General features: G+C 38.0%; 1 protein-coding gene across 1 annotated transcript in view; it reads right to left on the bottom strand.

The window, feature by feature from the left end:
• Positions 1–414: 414 nt before the first annotated feature.
• The window catches only part of LOC109108051 (kinesin-like protein KIF26B), a 92205-nt gene continuing 76235 nt past the window's right edge, over positions 415–16384 (bottom strand). Inside the window, exons 8-15 of the mRNA XM_042743279.1 lie at positions 13766–14028; positions 12189–12372; positions 10392–10551; positions 7945–8116; positions 4439–7841; positions 2849–3051; positions 2625–2775; positions 415–2410 (exon numbers count right to left, since the gene is read on the bottom strand). Of these exons, the coding sequence (XP_042599213.1) occupies positions 2262–2410; positions 2625–2775; positions 2849–3051; positions 4439–7841; positions 7945–8116; positions 10392–10551; positions 12189–12372; positions 13766–14028 (4685 nt within the window). The 3' untranslated portion in view covers positions 415–2261. The remainder of the gene's footprint in view (positions 2411–2624; positions 2776–2848; positions 3052–4438; positions 7842–7944; positions 8117–10391; positions 10552–12188; positions 12373–13765; positions 14029–16384) is intronic.

Below are 16384 nucleotides of genomic sequence, written 5' to 3'. Positions count from 1 at the left end.
TTCTATTGTACTGCATCTGTGGTTGATGGCTGTTCATTAAAGCCGATGAAGATCACTCTTGTCTGAAAGCAGATTAAGATGTCTAAAATGAAGCTTAGGGTATACTGAATTAAAATAATGAATAAAAAAGACCAACTTAAGGTTGCTTCCATAATTATATATATATATATATATATATATATATATATATATATATATATATATATATATATATATATATATATATATATATTATATTTTTTTTTTTTTTTTTTTTTTTAATTAACTGAATTTATGATGCAGATCTGTAAAAAGGTGGGGGGCAACTAATAAAAAAATAAAATAAAAAAACTATTATCTAAGAAATGTTTTAAGAGAGGATTCAAAATATTTTAGTTGTCAATTAGTTGTGCAGAATAAGGCAGAAAAAAAGAATGAAGCTTCCAAAACATCCTTTATTTACATCAGTCCGTATGCCAATCAAACTCTCATTCAGACTGTGTTTTCCCCATAGAACAAGAAATCATGCCGACTGTCGCAGTATTAACATGAAGCAATATGTTGACAACTTTCCTCATCTTCCCTTATACATCTGTAATGCCAAACTCTGTCTTTTTTGTTTTTCCTTTCTATTCACATGACATTAAAGCGTATTTAGGACAATATTCGTTGCACATTGTACCGCATATCACACAATTGCATTACTTGAACGATCCACAGATGCCGAAGAATGTGACGGGATGTGATGAAAAAAACATTTCATGAATAAACATGGAAATTGCTTGCTCTCTCGTCTCCCATGATTTGGCGATAGATGTGTTTACAAAGAAATGCGAAAACAAAACCTATTTAATATATAAAGAAGAACAAAAGTGAAATATAGAAGTATATTTTATATATATGGCATGAATTTAGCTACTGTACAATTTTAATGCATAGTGCTTTGCAGGCTAAATAAATTATAGAATATAAGCATCTCTGTCATTCAGGCCTCCTGAGGTAAAAAATAAATAATATCCTTCATTCATTACAATGCCAAAAGGTCAAAGGGCAGCAGGAATGTCACCCCCTTTGCTTTGGCGAGGGTCAGGGCAGGGAAGAGGAGTGAAGCGGGAATGGAAAAGCGTATGAAGTCTTTAGTTAGTACCAGAAACAGGCTATATACTCAACTATAAACGTTTAGGGCTGAAACTGTCTCAAGCACCATATATCTACTGTATATATAAACAAATTTATACCAAAGTGTCAGAACACTTACAATGAGACCACATAGAGTTAAAGCCAATGACCAGACATATGCACCAATCTGATCTGGAATGCAACGCAACAGACTAAATTTGACTAAGTTTTATTAGACAAAAAAAATTATATTGGGAAGTTACACTTTAAAAATGCCCAAGAAGTTGGCATGCATTAAAGTTTTTGTTTCTTACTGATATTAAAGATCCTTGTTGGTCCTGCCAGACTGAGGATTCTTCTCGCCTCTCAACCGTGACACACTGGAGTGGCTGAGCCCGAGGCGTCACACTGCTGAAAATGCCACCGTAACCGCAGGGGATGTGAAAAATCAATGAGCCAATGCCGGAATCATTCTTCTAGATGTCATGCTGTGCTATTTCATGGAATACGAAACACTCTATGTGGTCTCAGTGTGTCCAAGAATACAAAAAATAATATAAAACACACGTAACAGTTCAGTTGAATGTGACTAGTGTATAACAATACAAATACCGAGACAGAATCAAAGAGAATAAACATAATTTAACAAGCAGTATTTTCTTTTTCTTGTTATTTTTTAAACTTTTTTGTTTGTTTTTGTTTGTTTGTTTGTTTGTATGCATGTTTTTTAAGCTAGCACCATCTGTACACAAATATGGATTTTTGTCCATAGATTTCCAAGATATTGAAGTGTTCACAAGGCACTTGTCGTCCTTTTTGTTGATTTCATTCATCATCTTTACCGATTTGTTCTTTTATCCACATATGGCAATATAATAAGTTTGTTCACAGCAAGCGAGCAAGCCATTTTCGCAAACAACGACTCCGTAGTTCCAAAGTGCTCATCCATCTATGTGGGACAATTCTTTTTTTTTTTTTTTCATCAACTCTCCATGTCCAACGTTTTCCGTTCCCCACCAAAATCCATTTTAGAAAAAATATTAAGCTTTTATATTTTCCCAATCATTTCAGCCATCATTGTATTGATGAACTTTGTAACTTGCTCACATACACCCTGCTGAGCCTTTTCCACTTTCAATTGTCCTTAATACTTGGCGAATCTTTTACCGTCGCCGACAGGTGATGTCAAAGCATGTGATCATCATCAGATGAGCTTTGCAGAAGTTGACCCGGTTCTCCAGTCGTTCCGTGACAAACTCCAGAGCTTCTAAGTACTCCAGAGAGTCCACTTCAAACGTCTGCTGAAGGTCAACTGCAAAAATGAAAGAAACGGATGTTAACTGACAGAAGTTAAACCACACAGTCTTAAAAAAAAAAAAAAAACATTTTACAATGCCTGCAGGTTGCACAGCTATTGAGTTAATTTGCTATTCATTTTGTTTTGTTCGTATATGACTATTTCTTGGACTTGTAATGGTTCAATAAAGTACCATTGATATCAAACCAAAATTGTGCAACTGACTTACATTCAGTGGTCCATTTCTCTGGCTCCAGCATCAGATGTTGTTTGGTTTGCTCTAGTTCCTTCTTCAGCCAATCGTACTTGGCCCGCACCTCTGAGATTCTCTGTTGCCGATGCTCTAAGATCTTCAGTTTGGCACTAAAGTATACCACTTCCTGAGGGCACAACAACAATACGTGAAAGCACTGTCAAGAAAAGTGCAGTAAAAACACTGCTGCTCACTCTTACCTTATTGCCTACGGTTCGTCTCCTCTGTAGACGTTCAACATCATCAATCTCATAAACCTTAATCTCGAAAGGTTCAGCTAAACCCCTCTGTGCTGGCCGGAGGGGACCATCCACCCAGCGTACCCCTGGACTGATGACCGGCTTTCTCACTGGAGAGGAGGTGTCTAAAGTGAGGTTAGGGATTAGACGGCGTCTCTGGGATCCTAGGGATGAAACAATGTCATGTTATGAACACTATGTAAACATATTTTATCAATCTTGAGTTGTTTTGTAATGATACCAGGTAAAAAGAGAGTTTCAAAGTGCTGAGCCAAAGTTTAACCTATACAAATCCACACTCCTACCAATTCGATGCAGATATGTAATCTGACTTATCTGACCAGTCTGGAGGAACCATGTCTACAATGAGGAATTTGCCAGAAGTGGTTCTCTTATTTGCATAGAAATTGACAGTTCAAGGTCTGCTGATAAGTTTTCTGATTTAAAACCAAGGAACAAGGTAATATTAATGTGTTTCAGCTTGTCATTTGGTCTGAAAACAGCACCGAAAAGGTCAAACTTTCAGTCTTCCCTCATTGCCTTGGAGAAAGAGTGCTCTGCATCCAGGAGAACATTAGCAGTTGGCAGTTGATGTAAGTTTAAACTGTACGTTGTGGTTTTATATCCTTGCAAAGACCTTTTCAAGTAAGGTATTGAGTAGTATACATGATTACAATACTACTTTTCTTTGTGGTTTAACGTGTACTGGTCTAGCTTTTGTGTCTGTTGTTCCAGAGCCAGGATTTAAATTTTCAGTTTTCCCACCATGCAAAGGTTTGTGGTGGCGAGAAATAGACTGAAATGCTTTGCCTGAATAAACAGGAGAGGAGGTGGGTATTCAGGAATTTAGGCAGCACTAAATATTGAAAGACCACCCACAGCTAAGTTTGGCAACTGCTATCAGTCGGTATCATAACAGATCATCCAAGCGTGTATGGGGAGTAGAGCTGTTTAAAACGTTTTGTTTCTTCCAAGTATAATCTGGAATGAGTCCTGAAAGTTTTGTAGTATAATAAATTTTCTTGAGCACAGTTCTTTGTAAAGCTGAACTGTAGAAAGATGGATGAAATGATGAGCCACTGAATACATTTGCCAGACTTGAGAAGCAGACTATAAATACAGAAGAAAATAAAAGTAAAAATTAAAATAAATAAATAAATGTCTGTGTCTGTGTGTGTGTGTGTGAGTGTGTGTGTGTGTGTGTGTGTGTGTGTGTGTGTGTGTGTGTGTGTGTGTGTGTGTGTGTGTGTGTGTGTGTGTGTGTGTACGTTGATATTTTGTATTACACAACAATTAAGTAGTAAAAGAAATAATTACTAACACTTAAAACCTTCAGGTTTAATGCATATTAAAAAAAATTAACTGTGCTTACAATCATTAATGAGATTGTACTATGCATTACAAGGCATAATTAATGCATTAAAACTACTTTTATAATGCATTATACATAAATTTTAAGTAAAGTGTTACCAATTTTTTGTGTGTGTGTGTGTTGCATTCTAGATTTTAATCATAAAGAAGCTTAGTTTTAAGCATCTGATATTTGCTAACCTGTATTACTTCTTTTCTTTGAATTCTTGAGACTCCTGCGACCACTGACAGAGCTGCTGTTTTCACTCATAGAGTCCTGAGCGGATGATGTGCTTCCTGTGGCCTCGCTGTCTCGTATCATACTCTCATAGCCACTGCTGCCACCACTGTGGTAGAACAAAGCAGTCTTTCCCATTGCTGGAGGAAGCTCTCCGCTTAGCACGCTGCTGTTGTCACTGGCGTGTCCGCTACTGCAACGGTGAGGCCTTCTTGGGGCAGTGATCTTACTGTAAGGTGATGGCAAAGTATGGGCCACTGGCCTTTCCTCTCCTAGGACTGCTGTTCCTCTCTCTTCAGTGTCTGAAGCCCCTCGTCCTTGGGCAGCACGAGAGCTGGCGCTACCTTGTAGGAGCTCAGAGATTCGTCCATTCACAGCTCTTAAAGGTAGCTTAGATGCTAACCCTGTCCCCCTGCTGCGACTTAGGGACTGGGTTGACCATGAATTTTGGTTCTGGTTCTTTCCGTTAGGAGGCAAACTTGAGCTTCGGTTTACTGACTGTGGAAGGGACTTGGTGGAGAAACTCAGGGTCTTAGTGCTGGAGGTTGATAAGCTTCGAGCTTTGGGACTTGCCATAAGGAGTTTGCTAACTGCAGAGATTTTGGATTGACTTGCTTTGGGTGATTGTGGTGAATTATTGTTACCATTTGGTCCATTGGTAGGTGATGAAAGCAAACGGGTGATGCTTCTACCTGTCCTTGGCATTGTACTGTCTTTTGCAACTCCTCCTTTAGAGCCCAGAGAGGTCAAACTCTCCGCCCTCTCTAAGGAATGACAGTCATAATGTGCTCCATGAGACCTCCCTAAGGAATTGGTCCTGTTTGCTAAATGCTCAAGTTTGGCACTGAAGAGTCTGCTGCTCTCTACATTTGGTCCTTTATGTTTACAGGCAAGATCTTCAGGTGTGCTGCCAAGGAAAGACAGATGATGGTTTGGTGTCTGAGAATTTCCTGGATTATGCTGTGGACTTGCTCGATTCCTCTGGTCAAGGCTAGACTTCCTTACAGGTGGCAAAGGTGGGATTCCTTTCTGACGAGAAAAGATACCTTGCCTCCCTGCTGAACATCTTCTTTCGAGTGTGGCTCTTGGACTGCAGGGAGTGGAGGTGGTAACCCCAAGGCTTTTATACTCTCCACTCATGTAACGGTATGTAGGGTCTTCCAGATCGTCCTGCTTATTCAAGCGATGCCATGCACGAGGGAGACTACCCGTTCTGAGGATGTCTGCAGAGTACACTTGAGTTATGCTTTCGGGTACATTGAATACTATCTCGCAGCCATCCACCACCCGGTTCATGGAATCAGGGGAACATGCTGCTTCACTCGAGTTGAGCTTGTCAACTTGCCATTTCCTTTTTACAGAATCCGATGTTCTCTTCTCATTCTTGACATCACAGACTATGTCCAAAGGCTTGGTCTCTTCACATCCCTCCCTTTTCATCCAAGGGTCATCAAAATTTATCTCACTTGAGATTGGAACAGGTGGGGATTTGGGATCTTTGACTAGAGGGGTTTTTGTTTGCAAGTCCTGCACAACCATTGGCTTAACAGCAGCACATGGGTGAGTTGTGATGTTGGTCTTTAAAGGAACATAGCCACTTGAGTTTGAGGACAGCTTGTCTAGTTTATGTTTAGCTGTGTTTTTATCATTTACATCAGTTTTATTGGAATCACTCTCTTTGTCTGAATTCTTTTGGTCATTTGACTCAGGGTCTATGTCTCCTTCTTCTTGAATTTCTAAAAGCCTATCTTCTGCTATTGCCTCACCTTGTCCAAAGCACTGTTGGGCAACAAAGCTATGACATGACTGGTCACCATCACTGCCAGCACTCATTTCACTCAACCATGAGCTTATTGAGGAACGACGACTAGCCTTGGCGTCCCCTTCTATCTTGCTAAGAGGCAGGAATTTAGCAATGTTGACTTGTGAGACAGCAGCAGGGTTAGTGCAGGGAGCAGTAGTGTAATGTTCTAGGTCTTCACTCATACTGCTAATGATACTAACAGGCCTTGAACCCGATGCCATAGCCTGCACCGAGCAGTCACTGTTAAAGCTGATAATGCTGGTTGGTCTGCCATTTTCCATCACCCCACTTATTGTCAGCCTTTCCACAAGGGTAAACACCAGCTCATCCTCTCCACTGGGTTCCAAAGGATGCTCCAGTGTAACTGTGGCTGTGGTGTCCTTCGCATTTTTCTTATTGTCCAAAGGCAGCTGGGGAACATCATCACACAGTGTCTCAGCTGATCCAAGGCTATTGGATGATGAAGATCTCTTTAGGACCTGTGGGCTCATCCCCACCGGAGAGGTTCTAGACTCAGGATTAAGCAAAGACTCTGTAGATGATTTTCTAGAGTCTTTATTGAGATTATGTGAGGAGTGTGGTGGTGTGCCAGGCATTACTCCTTTCTGGGTGTACACTTTGCAGCGATGAGAGGGAGATGATGGTGGTTTGTACTCTGAGGTTTTAGTAAGACTGGCAATCCCCAACCGTGGGGAGCCCATAGGACGAGGCTTACTCTCACTGCTACTCCCACCACTGATGGATTCTCTGCTGTCATGTAAACTGGAGCTCTTGGCTCTGTGAAGAGGAGTTAGTTGCCCAATACCGCTGCTGCCAGTCACACTTCTGCTGCTGGAGAGTCCACAACTGCCTGTTGAAGACTGTGTCAAGCTTTCAATTATTGACTGAGCGATCTCTGCTTCTTCAACCACCTCACGGATCTCCTCCAGTTGCTGGTCAGATATCCTTTTGGGAGAACTGGACTGCTGACCCCCGTTTACGACTTGACCATGGCCAGGCTCAAATTTGGCAGCTCTGTTGGCAGGGACTTCTTCAAAAGGGAATTTCGTAACCTCTTCTCTTCCATCAATACAGTCCAGCCTCTCTTGGAGCTCTGCAAAAGTGTTGCACTTAAGACAGTCTTTCTCCTTTTTACCTGGCTCAGCACCTTCCTCTGGCAAAGGTGGAAGTGGCTGGGGATGAATAGTCTGCAAAGGTTGGACAGACTGCGAGGCTTGAACTAGTGGGGCTACAATCTGTTGAGATGGTTGTGATGTCAAAGAAGTCATGCTAAGATCTGCTTTATTTTTATGTAGGGATGGGATGATGGGAACAAAGTCTGGAGGACCTTCGTTGTCTGTTAGCTCTTTGTCTGAGAGGGCTGAGCCATTAGGACCTACGTAGATAACTGTGTCACATGACTGCTCACTGCTGGAATAGTCTTCAGGGTCACTGGAAAGGTGTAACAGGGGCATTTCTGAATCAACCACATTTCTAGAATGAATGGTTCTCAGCTGTGTTGGGCGACGCATTCTTCCTTCCTCACATGAGCTCTCACCACCAGAGGAACTGGATGTGTATTGCTACAGAAGACAAAAAAATACTGCATTTGAAACAAATAAACATACAATGATGCATCATTCTATACTAAAACAAACTTCAATAAAATGAAGGGCAGGGTCATACCACGCTTACTTTAGCCTTCTTCTTCTTCAGCCTAAGAACACGAGAGGCGATTTGAAGGGTAGAGAGTGTCTCTGAGAAGTTGTTGGGGGACGAGGAGATGTGGGCTATCATGGTGGTGCGACAATTCATGTTCCCCAGGGACTCACGTAGCAGCATGGTTAGCTTACTGTCTCTGCAAACAAAAAAATGGAAGAGCATTAGCTGGCTATTCTCAGCCTCAGACATCGTGCCCATGGATCATTGCCTGAACGTCTGATGCATATGGCACACAAAATTGTAAAAACTTCAGGAGTTTCAAAGTCTTCATCTGATTCATTGAATTATACAGGATTTATGGGAGACATGTGTGACACTCTTTAACATTCTTCCTGGAAACAAAGATGCAGTGGCGCCAAGCCCCCTCATGGAAGAAGAAGAATGTCGTGTTTACAACTGTGATGATAAGCGCTTATCAGGATCAACTAAATGCTGGATTTTCAAAAGTATGTGAAATATGTAAAGTTCGCGGAAATAGACTCTTTAAAATAAGTCCAATAGTTTTACACACACAGTCTCTTGTTGTCGGGAGATTTCCACATCCCTAAACATGACGCAACATAAAACAAAACATGATTGGCTGCTTAACCCATCAGTCAGATGGTCTCTTGGGAGGTCCTTGGCCATTCAAAGCACCCAAGTTTCCCAGACCTTCTGCCATTAGTCTGAAGGTCTGGCTACGCGAGACTATTAGCTGGCAAAATGATAGTTGTGTAACCAAATGATTAAAAGTGAAGATACATGATTTGTAAAATAAGTTAACCATTTCAGAATAAAATGAATTTGGAAAACACTAGATGCATTCAAAAATCAAAGCTTTTGGAAATAACTCCTATTCAATGAATACCTGCACCACTTCTAGCAATCAATCTAATCGTGTAATGCAACCCACTTTAGTAATAAGAATGGATAGACCCTTTTGGGCATTTTATTTGCTGACCTTGATTCTAAAACCTTGGCTGCCAGACAGTTTCTTTTTACAGAGAAAGAGAGACTTGGATTGGCATTTCCTGTTCTGTCTGCCTTCCCCATGGCAACCATTAGAGGTGACATATAAAGCTGGTTTTCAAGGATGATTCAGCTAGCATTACGATATGCACATGCACATTCTAAGTTCTTAGAAATGAATGACCTATACAATCATTTGAAGCAAAAACATTATTACAGAATACAACAGAGTGTGCAATAATATAATTACAGTGATACACTTTGCTAATTAGCTTAAAGTTGGATGATGTGCTTAAAAATAGTTAGTGAAGTGTGTAGTCAATCTTAAGTGGTTATTAATAGTGATCACATGAAAACTAAGCACAAATTATACAAGCATAATTTACTAACCATGATGTAACAAAAATAAAGTTATCTGAAATATCCCATTTAATAACATTCACCCCTTGGCAAAATATGTAAAACACTTTTTACAGTTACAGTTTGTGGTTACTGCTACTAATATTATGCCACAAACTGGACAATGCATTCTAGTGTGAAATCAATAACTAATAATGAATTTATAATAATTCTGAACAATATTGTACATTTGACATTAAATCAGAGGGGTTAAGTCATATAATTAGAGAGATAAAAAGCAACTCAAATATTATTAGCGTTAATTAAATCACTATCTAAAATTAGTGACTTGTGTAGATTTATGTTCATTTATGATACATGCATATTAATTCAATTTATCTTGTGCAAATGTTACATTCCTCCTAAAAGGCCCTAAACCCTAATTATATCTCAGCTCTCAAGAGCTGTTGCATTTCCAGCTTTAAACCTCATGATGATCGGCAATGTAAATTTGCCATAATTAAATTAGGGAGCCATGGCATAAAAATGCAAACGTGCCTTGAGGGAGCTAAATGGAAGCGCTGCAAATTTTTAGAAAAAAAGGTGCTGGAAGATGCACGGTGCCTTCTCAAAGTTGTCTGTTTAACTGAAATTAACATGCTGCTTAAAGAAATAAAACAGCAGTTGCAGAGAGATGATCTGTGTTAAGATAGTCTCAGTGAATGTGAAACTGCATCTGTCTATATGGCTGCTTGGCACAAGCTAATTCACTTAGCCATTACCCCTGAGGAGCGATAAAGGTTACATTCTCTCTGCAGATTCAACGTAGCATTAGAATCCACCAATAATTGCTCACATCAAAGGCTGGAAAATGTCAGTTTGTATATATTATTCATATGAGGTGTGCTTGAGAAGATTTAACAGCATGCAGCACATATAAGAAGGCTAAACATGTTGCATCTTTAATGAGTTTAGCAAGTGGCGAAATGACTTCACCCATAACAGTATAAACGTAATCTTGTCATTGAGGTTACAACATATCAGCATGAGACTGAGACGTCCAACCCATTGAATTTTTGACTGAAATTATATGATATGAGCAAAGTGAAAGGTAAAAGTCTTACTTGTAAGGGATGTGCTTGCTACCGTTGACTAAAGCCAATATGACGTTCCCCAGGGCAGACAGAGAGAGGCAGAGTCCTGTAGTGCTGTCACGGGTCTTACTCAAAACCTTAACACAGCTGCCTAAATCAATGAGGTGCAGTCGACTCCTGCCTCCCGACACTAAGCAAAAAAACCACAAAGTCAGATATAATAATTAAACTCTAATAGGTTATTCTAACCTTTTTTCATTCATCATTCACTTAACTAACATATGATATATTCCATAACATTCTACTTTATGGGTACTTTAAACTTCAGGGCAGGCACCACAGTGACGATTTGAAGTGACTCAAGTAATTCATGTGTTACACCACCAATAGTAATTTTTTTATTTTTTTAAAGAAATTAATACTTTTGCTCAGCGAGGACACAGTCAATTTCAAAAGACATTTATAATGTTACAAAAGATTTCCATTTCAAATAAAAACTGTTCTTTTGAATCCTGAAAAAAAAAAATGTAGAAGCATTTCCACAAAAAATATTAAGCAGCACAACTGCTTTCATCATTGATAATAAGAAAAGTTTCTTAAACAGCAAATCAGAATATTTATAATGATTTTTTAAGGATCATGTGATACTGAATACTAGAGTAATGATGCTAAAGATTCAGCTTTGTCATCACAGAAATAAATTAGGCTTTAAAACATATTCAAAAAAACAAACAAAAAAAATACTTTTTTATAATATATTTACTGTATTTTTGGTCAAATAAATGCATGGTAGTGTACGTTATGAACAAAATGCCCTTATAAAGCTAAAAATTCCAGAAGGCTAATATTGTTTATATATTTATACATATATACATATATTTACACATAATAAAATATGCTATTTTGACACTGCAAGGTACAATATGTTTTGTAACTGTTAGTGAAGTACAGGTAGTACCACTGACTAAGTTGGTTAAAATATTTAAAAAGCTATAAAATATCAAGCTTGCAAAGAAACTGGAAAAGCAATAGAAAGTAACAAAACGATGTAAGGTATAAACACTGTCAAAAACTTCATGATGAGCATCTAATTCCATTATGAAGTGTTATTGTAACCTAATGGTAGACTAATAAAGATAAATGGAACTTATTAGTGAAAACGCTGAGGTTAATGAACCTATATTTCAAATGGTGACATTATATCTCTATGTGTTTCTATTATACAAGTTAACCTTAGCCATGGAAACATCCTGAGTGAATTTCATGACTCTGCTTACACTAGCTTCATTATACATAGTTTGGAGGTAATTTGAGTTTCTCAAATACCCTAAAAGCCCATGCTAACACATCTGGTTTTACTTTCTATTCACTTTCAGAAAAAGGCAGGACTCACTTGTGCCAAACAGAACATTTTTTGTGATAAGAGAAATTAGCGCTGTTCTCCAGAAATAGCTAGATTTGGCATGACAGCTTTTAGATCAGATTGTACATCTCACATTAACAATGGCAGTTTTTTTTTTTCTGTTATCACACCCCTCTCTAAGATTATCAGCAACAGACTATTTATAAACCTCACAGGCAACATTTGGAAGTATAATGAGGAAATTCAAAATCAACCGTGGAAGAGAGCAAATACTGCTGATAACACAAGTACAGCTGATCACCAACTGATTTTGTGCTGTGGATGCTGGTGTCCATCATACAAATCTTCACCAGCTAAACTAGCAATTGCCAAAATAGGTCACAGACCAAAAACCAGTTGAGACCCCTGCTCCAGTTCATGTTGAGTCTCCTCTGAAACTCTATCTAACTCATAATGATACTCACTTCCACCCTTGCCAGTCTTTTCCATTCGATACTGGTAGATGTGTAGGGTGAAAAGCATGTGAGAGTTACGGTGCTCCTCTTCGTCATAGTCTGGCTTACTGCTGTAACGTGCAGCAATTGCAGCATCCAAGAAGAAAGCAGCTTTCTCAGCTGTAGGAGCACGCAACTCACTCTGATTCTGTAACTGTGTAAAAACATAAAGGATGCAAATGTGAATTTTATTGCACAGTTTTCGCTTAAAGAACGTCTGGTTTGAGAAACAATACTCACTTTGTACTCCACACACAGCAATATATATATATATATATATATATATATATATATATATATATATATATATATATATAAAAAGAAAGCATTAAAACGCTGTCAGTTCAGCTACATCTTAATAACTAAAAAGAAATTCTTCTATTTGTTATTGGACAATAATCATGTCAGCAGAGCCTCAGGCATCACGTCTGAAGCCGGCTCTGTGTGATAAGGCTGACTGTCACGGGAACAGGAGAAGTGAGGGCATTACAAACCATTGCTGTGAGGTATCAGTCCAAGATGAGATTAGTGCACATGTCTGAGGATTACAGAGACAGGGGTTGTCTCTGCTCAACTAATCCTCTCATCATGTATTACCATTTTACCCAACAATGGCATTTTTATTGGAAGTTGATTGCCAACCTTTTTTTTTTTTTTTTTTTTTTTTTTTTAACACTGGGGGTATTCCCAGAATAAGGACAGTTCCTTACAGGCAATAAGTGTGCCAATATTGTTAACCAGGTTTGAGTTGGTCTATGGCGCAGTCTATTTTCAGTTCCTCAAAATAGCAACAAGTCAACAATGTACTTGAACACACCTCTTTTTAGACCAGCATGGGCGCACAAATGGGCGCAAATGCATTTGCTATTTAAACAACGCGGTGCAGGACGGGAAAATAAGAATTGCGTCAGGCTGAAACTAGCAAAAACACTTGTGTCGCACCTTACGCCGCATTGCACTGAGCGCCCTTAATGTTGCCTTGTTAATTACTGAAATAAGTTTAAGTACTAAAATTACAAAAATTAAAACTATGAAATAAAAATTAATTAAAGCTATGTAGAACTAAAAAATAATAATAATAAAATGACAAAAGCACACAACAAAATTACTAAAACCTAAACTCAAAACTTTAAATTAAAACAAAAACTGAAAATATAAAGATAAAAGCTATTTTAAAATAATAATAAATACTATAATAGTATCTAAACAATACTAAAATAACACTGGCCTCAAACCCACAGCACTGGTTGAGACAAAGTTAAGTTTTTCATAACACAACTGTTTTTAAAAAAAATTATGGAATTTAAAAAGTCTTATTTATAGTAGCATGTTAAAATCAGATAACATAGTAAAAATTACACACTTCACCTTTATTGTTACTTATGTTATTGACATCATAATGAAATTTAAATGAAATGGTTATACTGACATAAGAGATTTTTTACAATATTTTAACATCAATCAATGATTATAACCCCTTACATTAACAATTTAATGTATAATTCAAGACATTATAACAACATTAATGATAAGAATGACTATTTTACCTGCATCCCGCAGATGGGGTCCTCGCAAAGGTAGACACCTGGAGACTGACCGTCCTGCAAACTGCCTGTCGCCACCTCCGACAACAGATCTTTCAGGTTCTCGTCTTTTCCCCAGACCTCCACAGCCGACACTCGTACGGAGAAACGTGCGCCTGTCTTTTCCTTGCACTCGTTGATCAGTTTGAAGAGCCAGGAGATGGCACACGGGATGATCCCTAAACTCTGCATGGAGTCGTCATTGCCAATCATAGTGTAGGATTTGCCTGCGAAGAGACCAAGCATCGAGTTTACGATGGATCGCTTTGCATACAATCACATCTCTTGTGTGATGAATGATTGGCAGGCCTTTCAAAGAGCAGAACGATAGAGGTAAAATAGGTCAGGTGCTAAAAGCCACATGTAGTGCCTGTTTGGCTTCGGGAGCATTACACCAGTACGTGTGGTCTGTTTCACACTTTCTAATATGATATTTAGCTTGCAGACCAGCACTCTGGCATAAGCCACAGTGACAGATGTCACAAACACGCTAGACAAACACATTCCAATACAATTAAAAATCCATTAAAGCTGGAAAACTGACAAGATTAGCATAATCACACTTAGAAATACGGGCGGAAAATGCACCGTGCCTAATCACGAGAATGTTTTGTCTGCCTTAAATGGGTTTTTATTTCCAGAAAAGCCTTTGGTTTGACAGTCCACCGACATTTGCCATATGTCTTAGTGTGGTTGATTAAGCACATGCACCGTGTGGACATCACTGGGCATTAAACGCAGGTTCACCCGCAGGACCAGAACCGGAACAACAGCCTGTTGATTGGCAGCGTCCCTGAATTCATTTCTGGACATTGCCCTCAAACACAGTCACTTGCATAAATACCCCTGCTGTTGACATGAAAGGGCCCACTAAACAAAGCCATATGTCACAGCACACATTCAGACCAGATTGAACTTCAAAAAATGGATTCCTCTAGTTTGGGTGGGAAAGAGAGCGAGAAAGATTAAACAGAATCAGGAATCAGAGGAGATATCTGCTGAAATAGGACAAATATGCTGATTTGCATGGTTCATTCAAACATTCATAAAAAAAAACAAGCCAGATAATACATTTATTCATGATTTAATATGACACACCTGGAGCAGATTTTTCATACTTTGTATTTTAAAAAGATGGTTATTCCAAAAATTTCCACTTTCATGTTTAAGAAGGTGTTTACTGTTGTGGCAGGTTCTTCACTGATTTCACAAGGGAGCTGCTAATGGAAAAAAACTGGATCAAAACAAGTTTTTATCAGTATACCTTTATATTCTGTTTCATTCCATATTTTCCCACAAAGTGCTATTTTAGTATTATTTATATACTATTATAGTATTTAATAATATTTTTATATTTTTTATTTTTATTATTTATTATATTTTCAGTTTTTCACTTTAATTTGAGTTTACATTTTAGTAATTTTTATGTTCTTTTGTTGTTTTTGTTACTTTTTTATAAACAATTTTCTATTTAGAATTAGAATAATTTTTGTAGTACTTCAGTGTATTTTATTCCAGTTGATTGCCGTTTTTTTTTTAAGTTTAAGTTTCCATCTAATATTTACATTTTATTTCAGTTCAGCTATATTTTAATTAATGAAAACAAAACAAAAATGTTTGATTTAGTTACAGTGGGTTTTAGTTTTAGTTCACAATTACAACACTGATTTCACCACTGAAAGTAAAAACATAATGAGGTAAATGTAAATTAAGGACTACACTAATGGAATGGTATACAGTATATATATATATTTCTTTTGGTGTATTTTCTTTTTTCATTTCATTATTTATTTTATGCCCTGAGTAACATATCAAACATGCTCTGTTGAAAATGGTCTTTCACATCAATTGAATTCGCTGGGCTTTTACTTCCAGGCGAAAATAAGACGGATGCTCCATCGCAGATTAACTGAGAGTCAGTAATTCAATCAGACTGGATGGAGAGTGGCGTGATGGGAAGGCAGAGCTTATAAGATTCAATTACTACAGCATCTCTCTTAAAAATTTTACACACACACAAATCCATTATATAGGCTTCAATTTGTCCTTCAATTGTATGGATTCTGACTTATTGCAATAAAGCATAAATAAGCCTCCAGGCTGATCAAGCATTTTTAGGACAGGAGATAAAGCTTCATTCCAGAATACCGCTAGAGTATTTTAATATTCACCATACGGCCTCTGCATCCTCACAACCAGCATGACATACAGGATCTAGAGGTCAGGCAGTATTATGCATGATTAATATTGCGCTCTCTAGTTGATTTGAAGGTCAAAAACAAAAACAAATCTATGTGTTCAAGCTAGATAAATCTTAAAAGATTGCATCATAGGTACTCATGCACTTAAGCACCAGTGGTTCCATGATTCTTTTGTTTCTTATTTTACACAACCACTTTTTCAAGCCAAATGTCCAAGGTAATTACTTCTAAAGCACTAACAGGCCAGTCTTTGGGTTATTATGGCTAGTTAATTAGCTTTGCACGGCTGACCAATGAAATCACCGTAGAATGCTTTTCCAATGATGTATGAGCCAGTCTTTGGTTTTCAAGTAAAGGTTAATGGAAACGAGACATCTGAGGC

The sequence above is a fragment of the Cyprinus carpio genome, chromosome B17 (assembly GCF_018340385.1).
Source record: "Cyprinus carpio isolate SPL01 chromosome B17, ASM1834038v1, whole genome shotgun sequence".
Taxonomy (NCBI): domain Eukaryota; kingdom Metazoa; phylum Chordata; class Actinopteri; order Cypriniformes; family Cyprinidae; genus Cyprinus; species Cyprinus carpio.
This window is presented reverse-complemented; position numbering and strand designations above follow the sequence as displayed.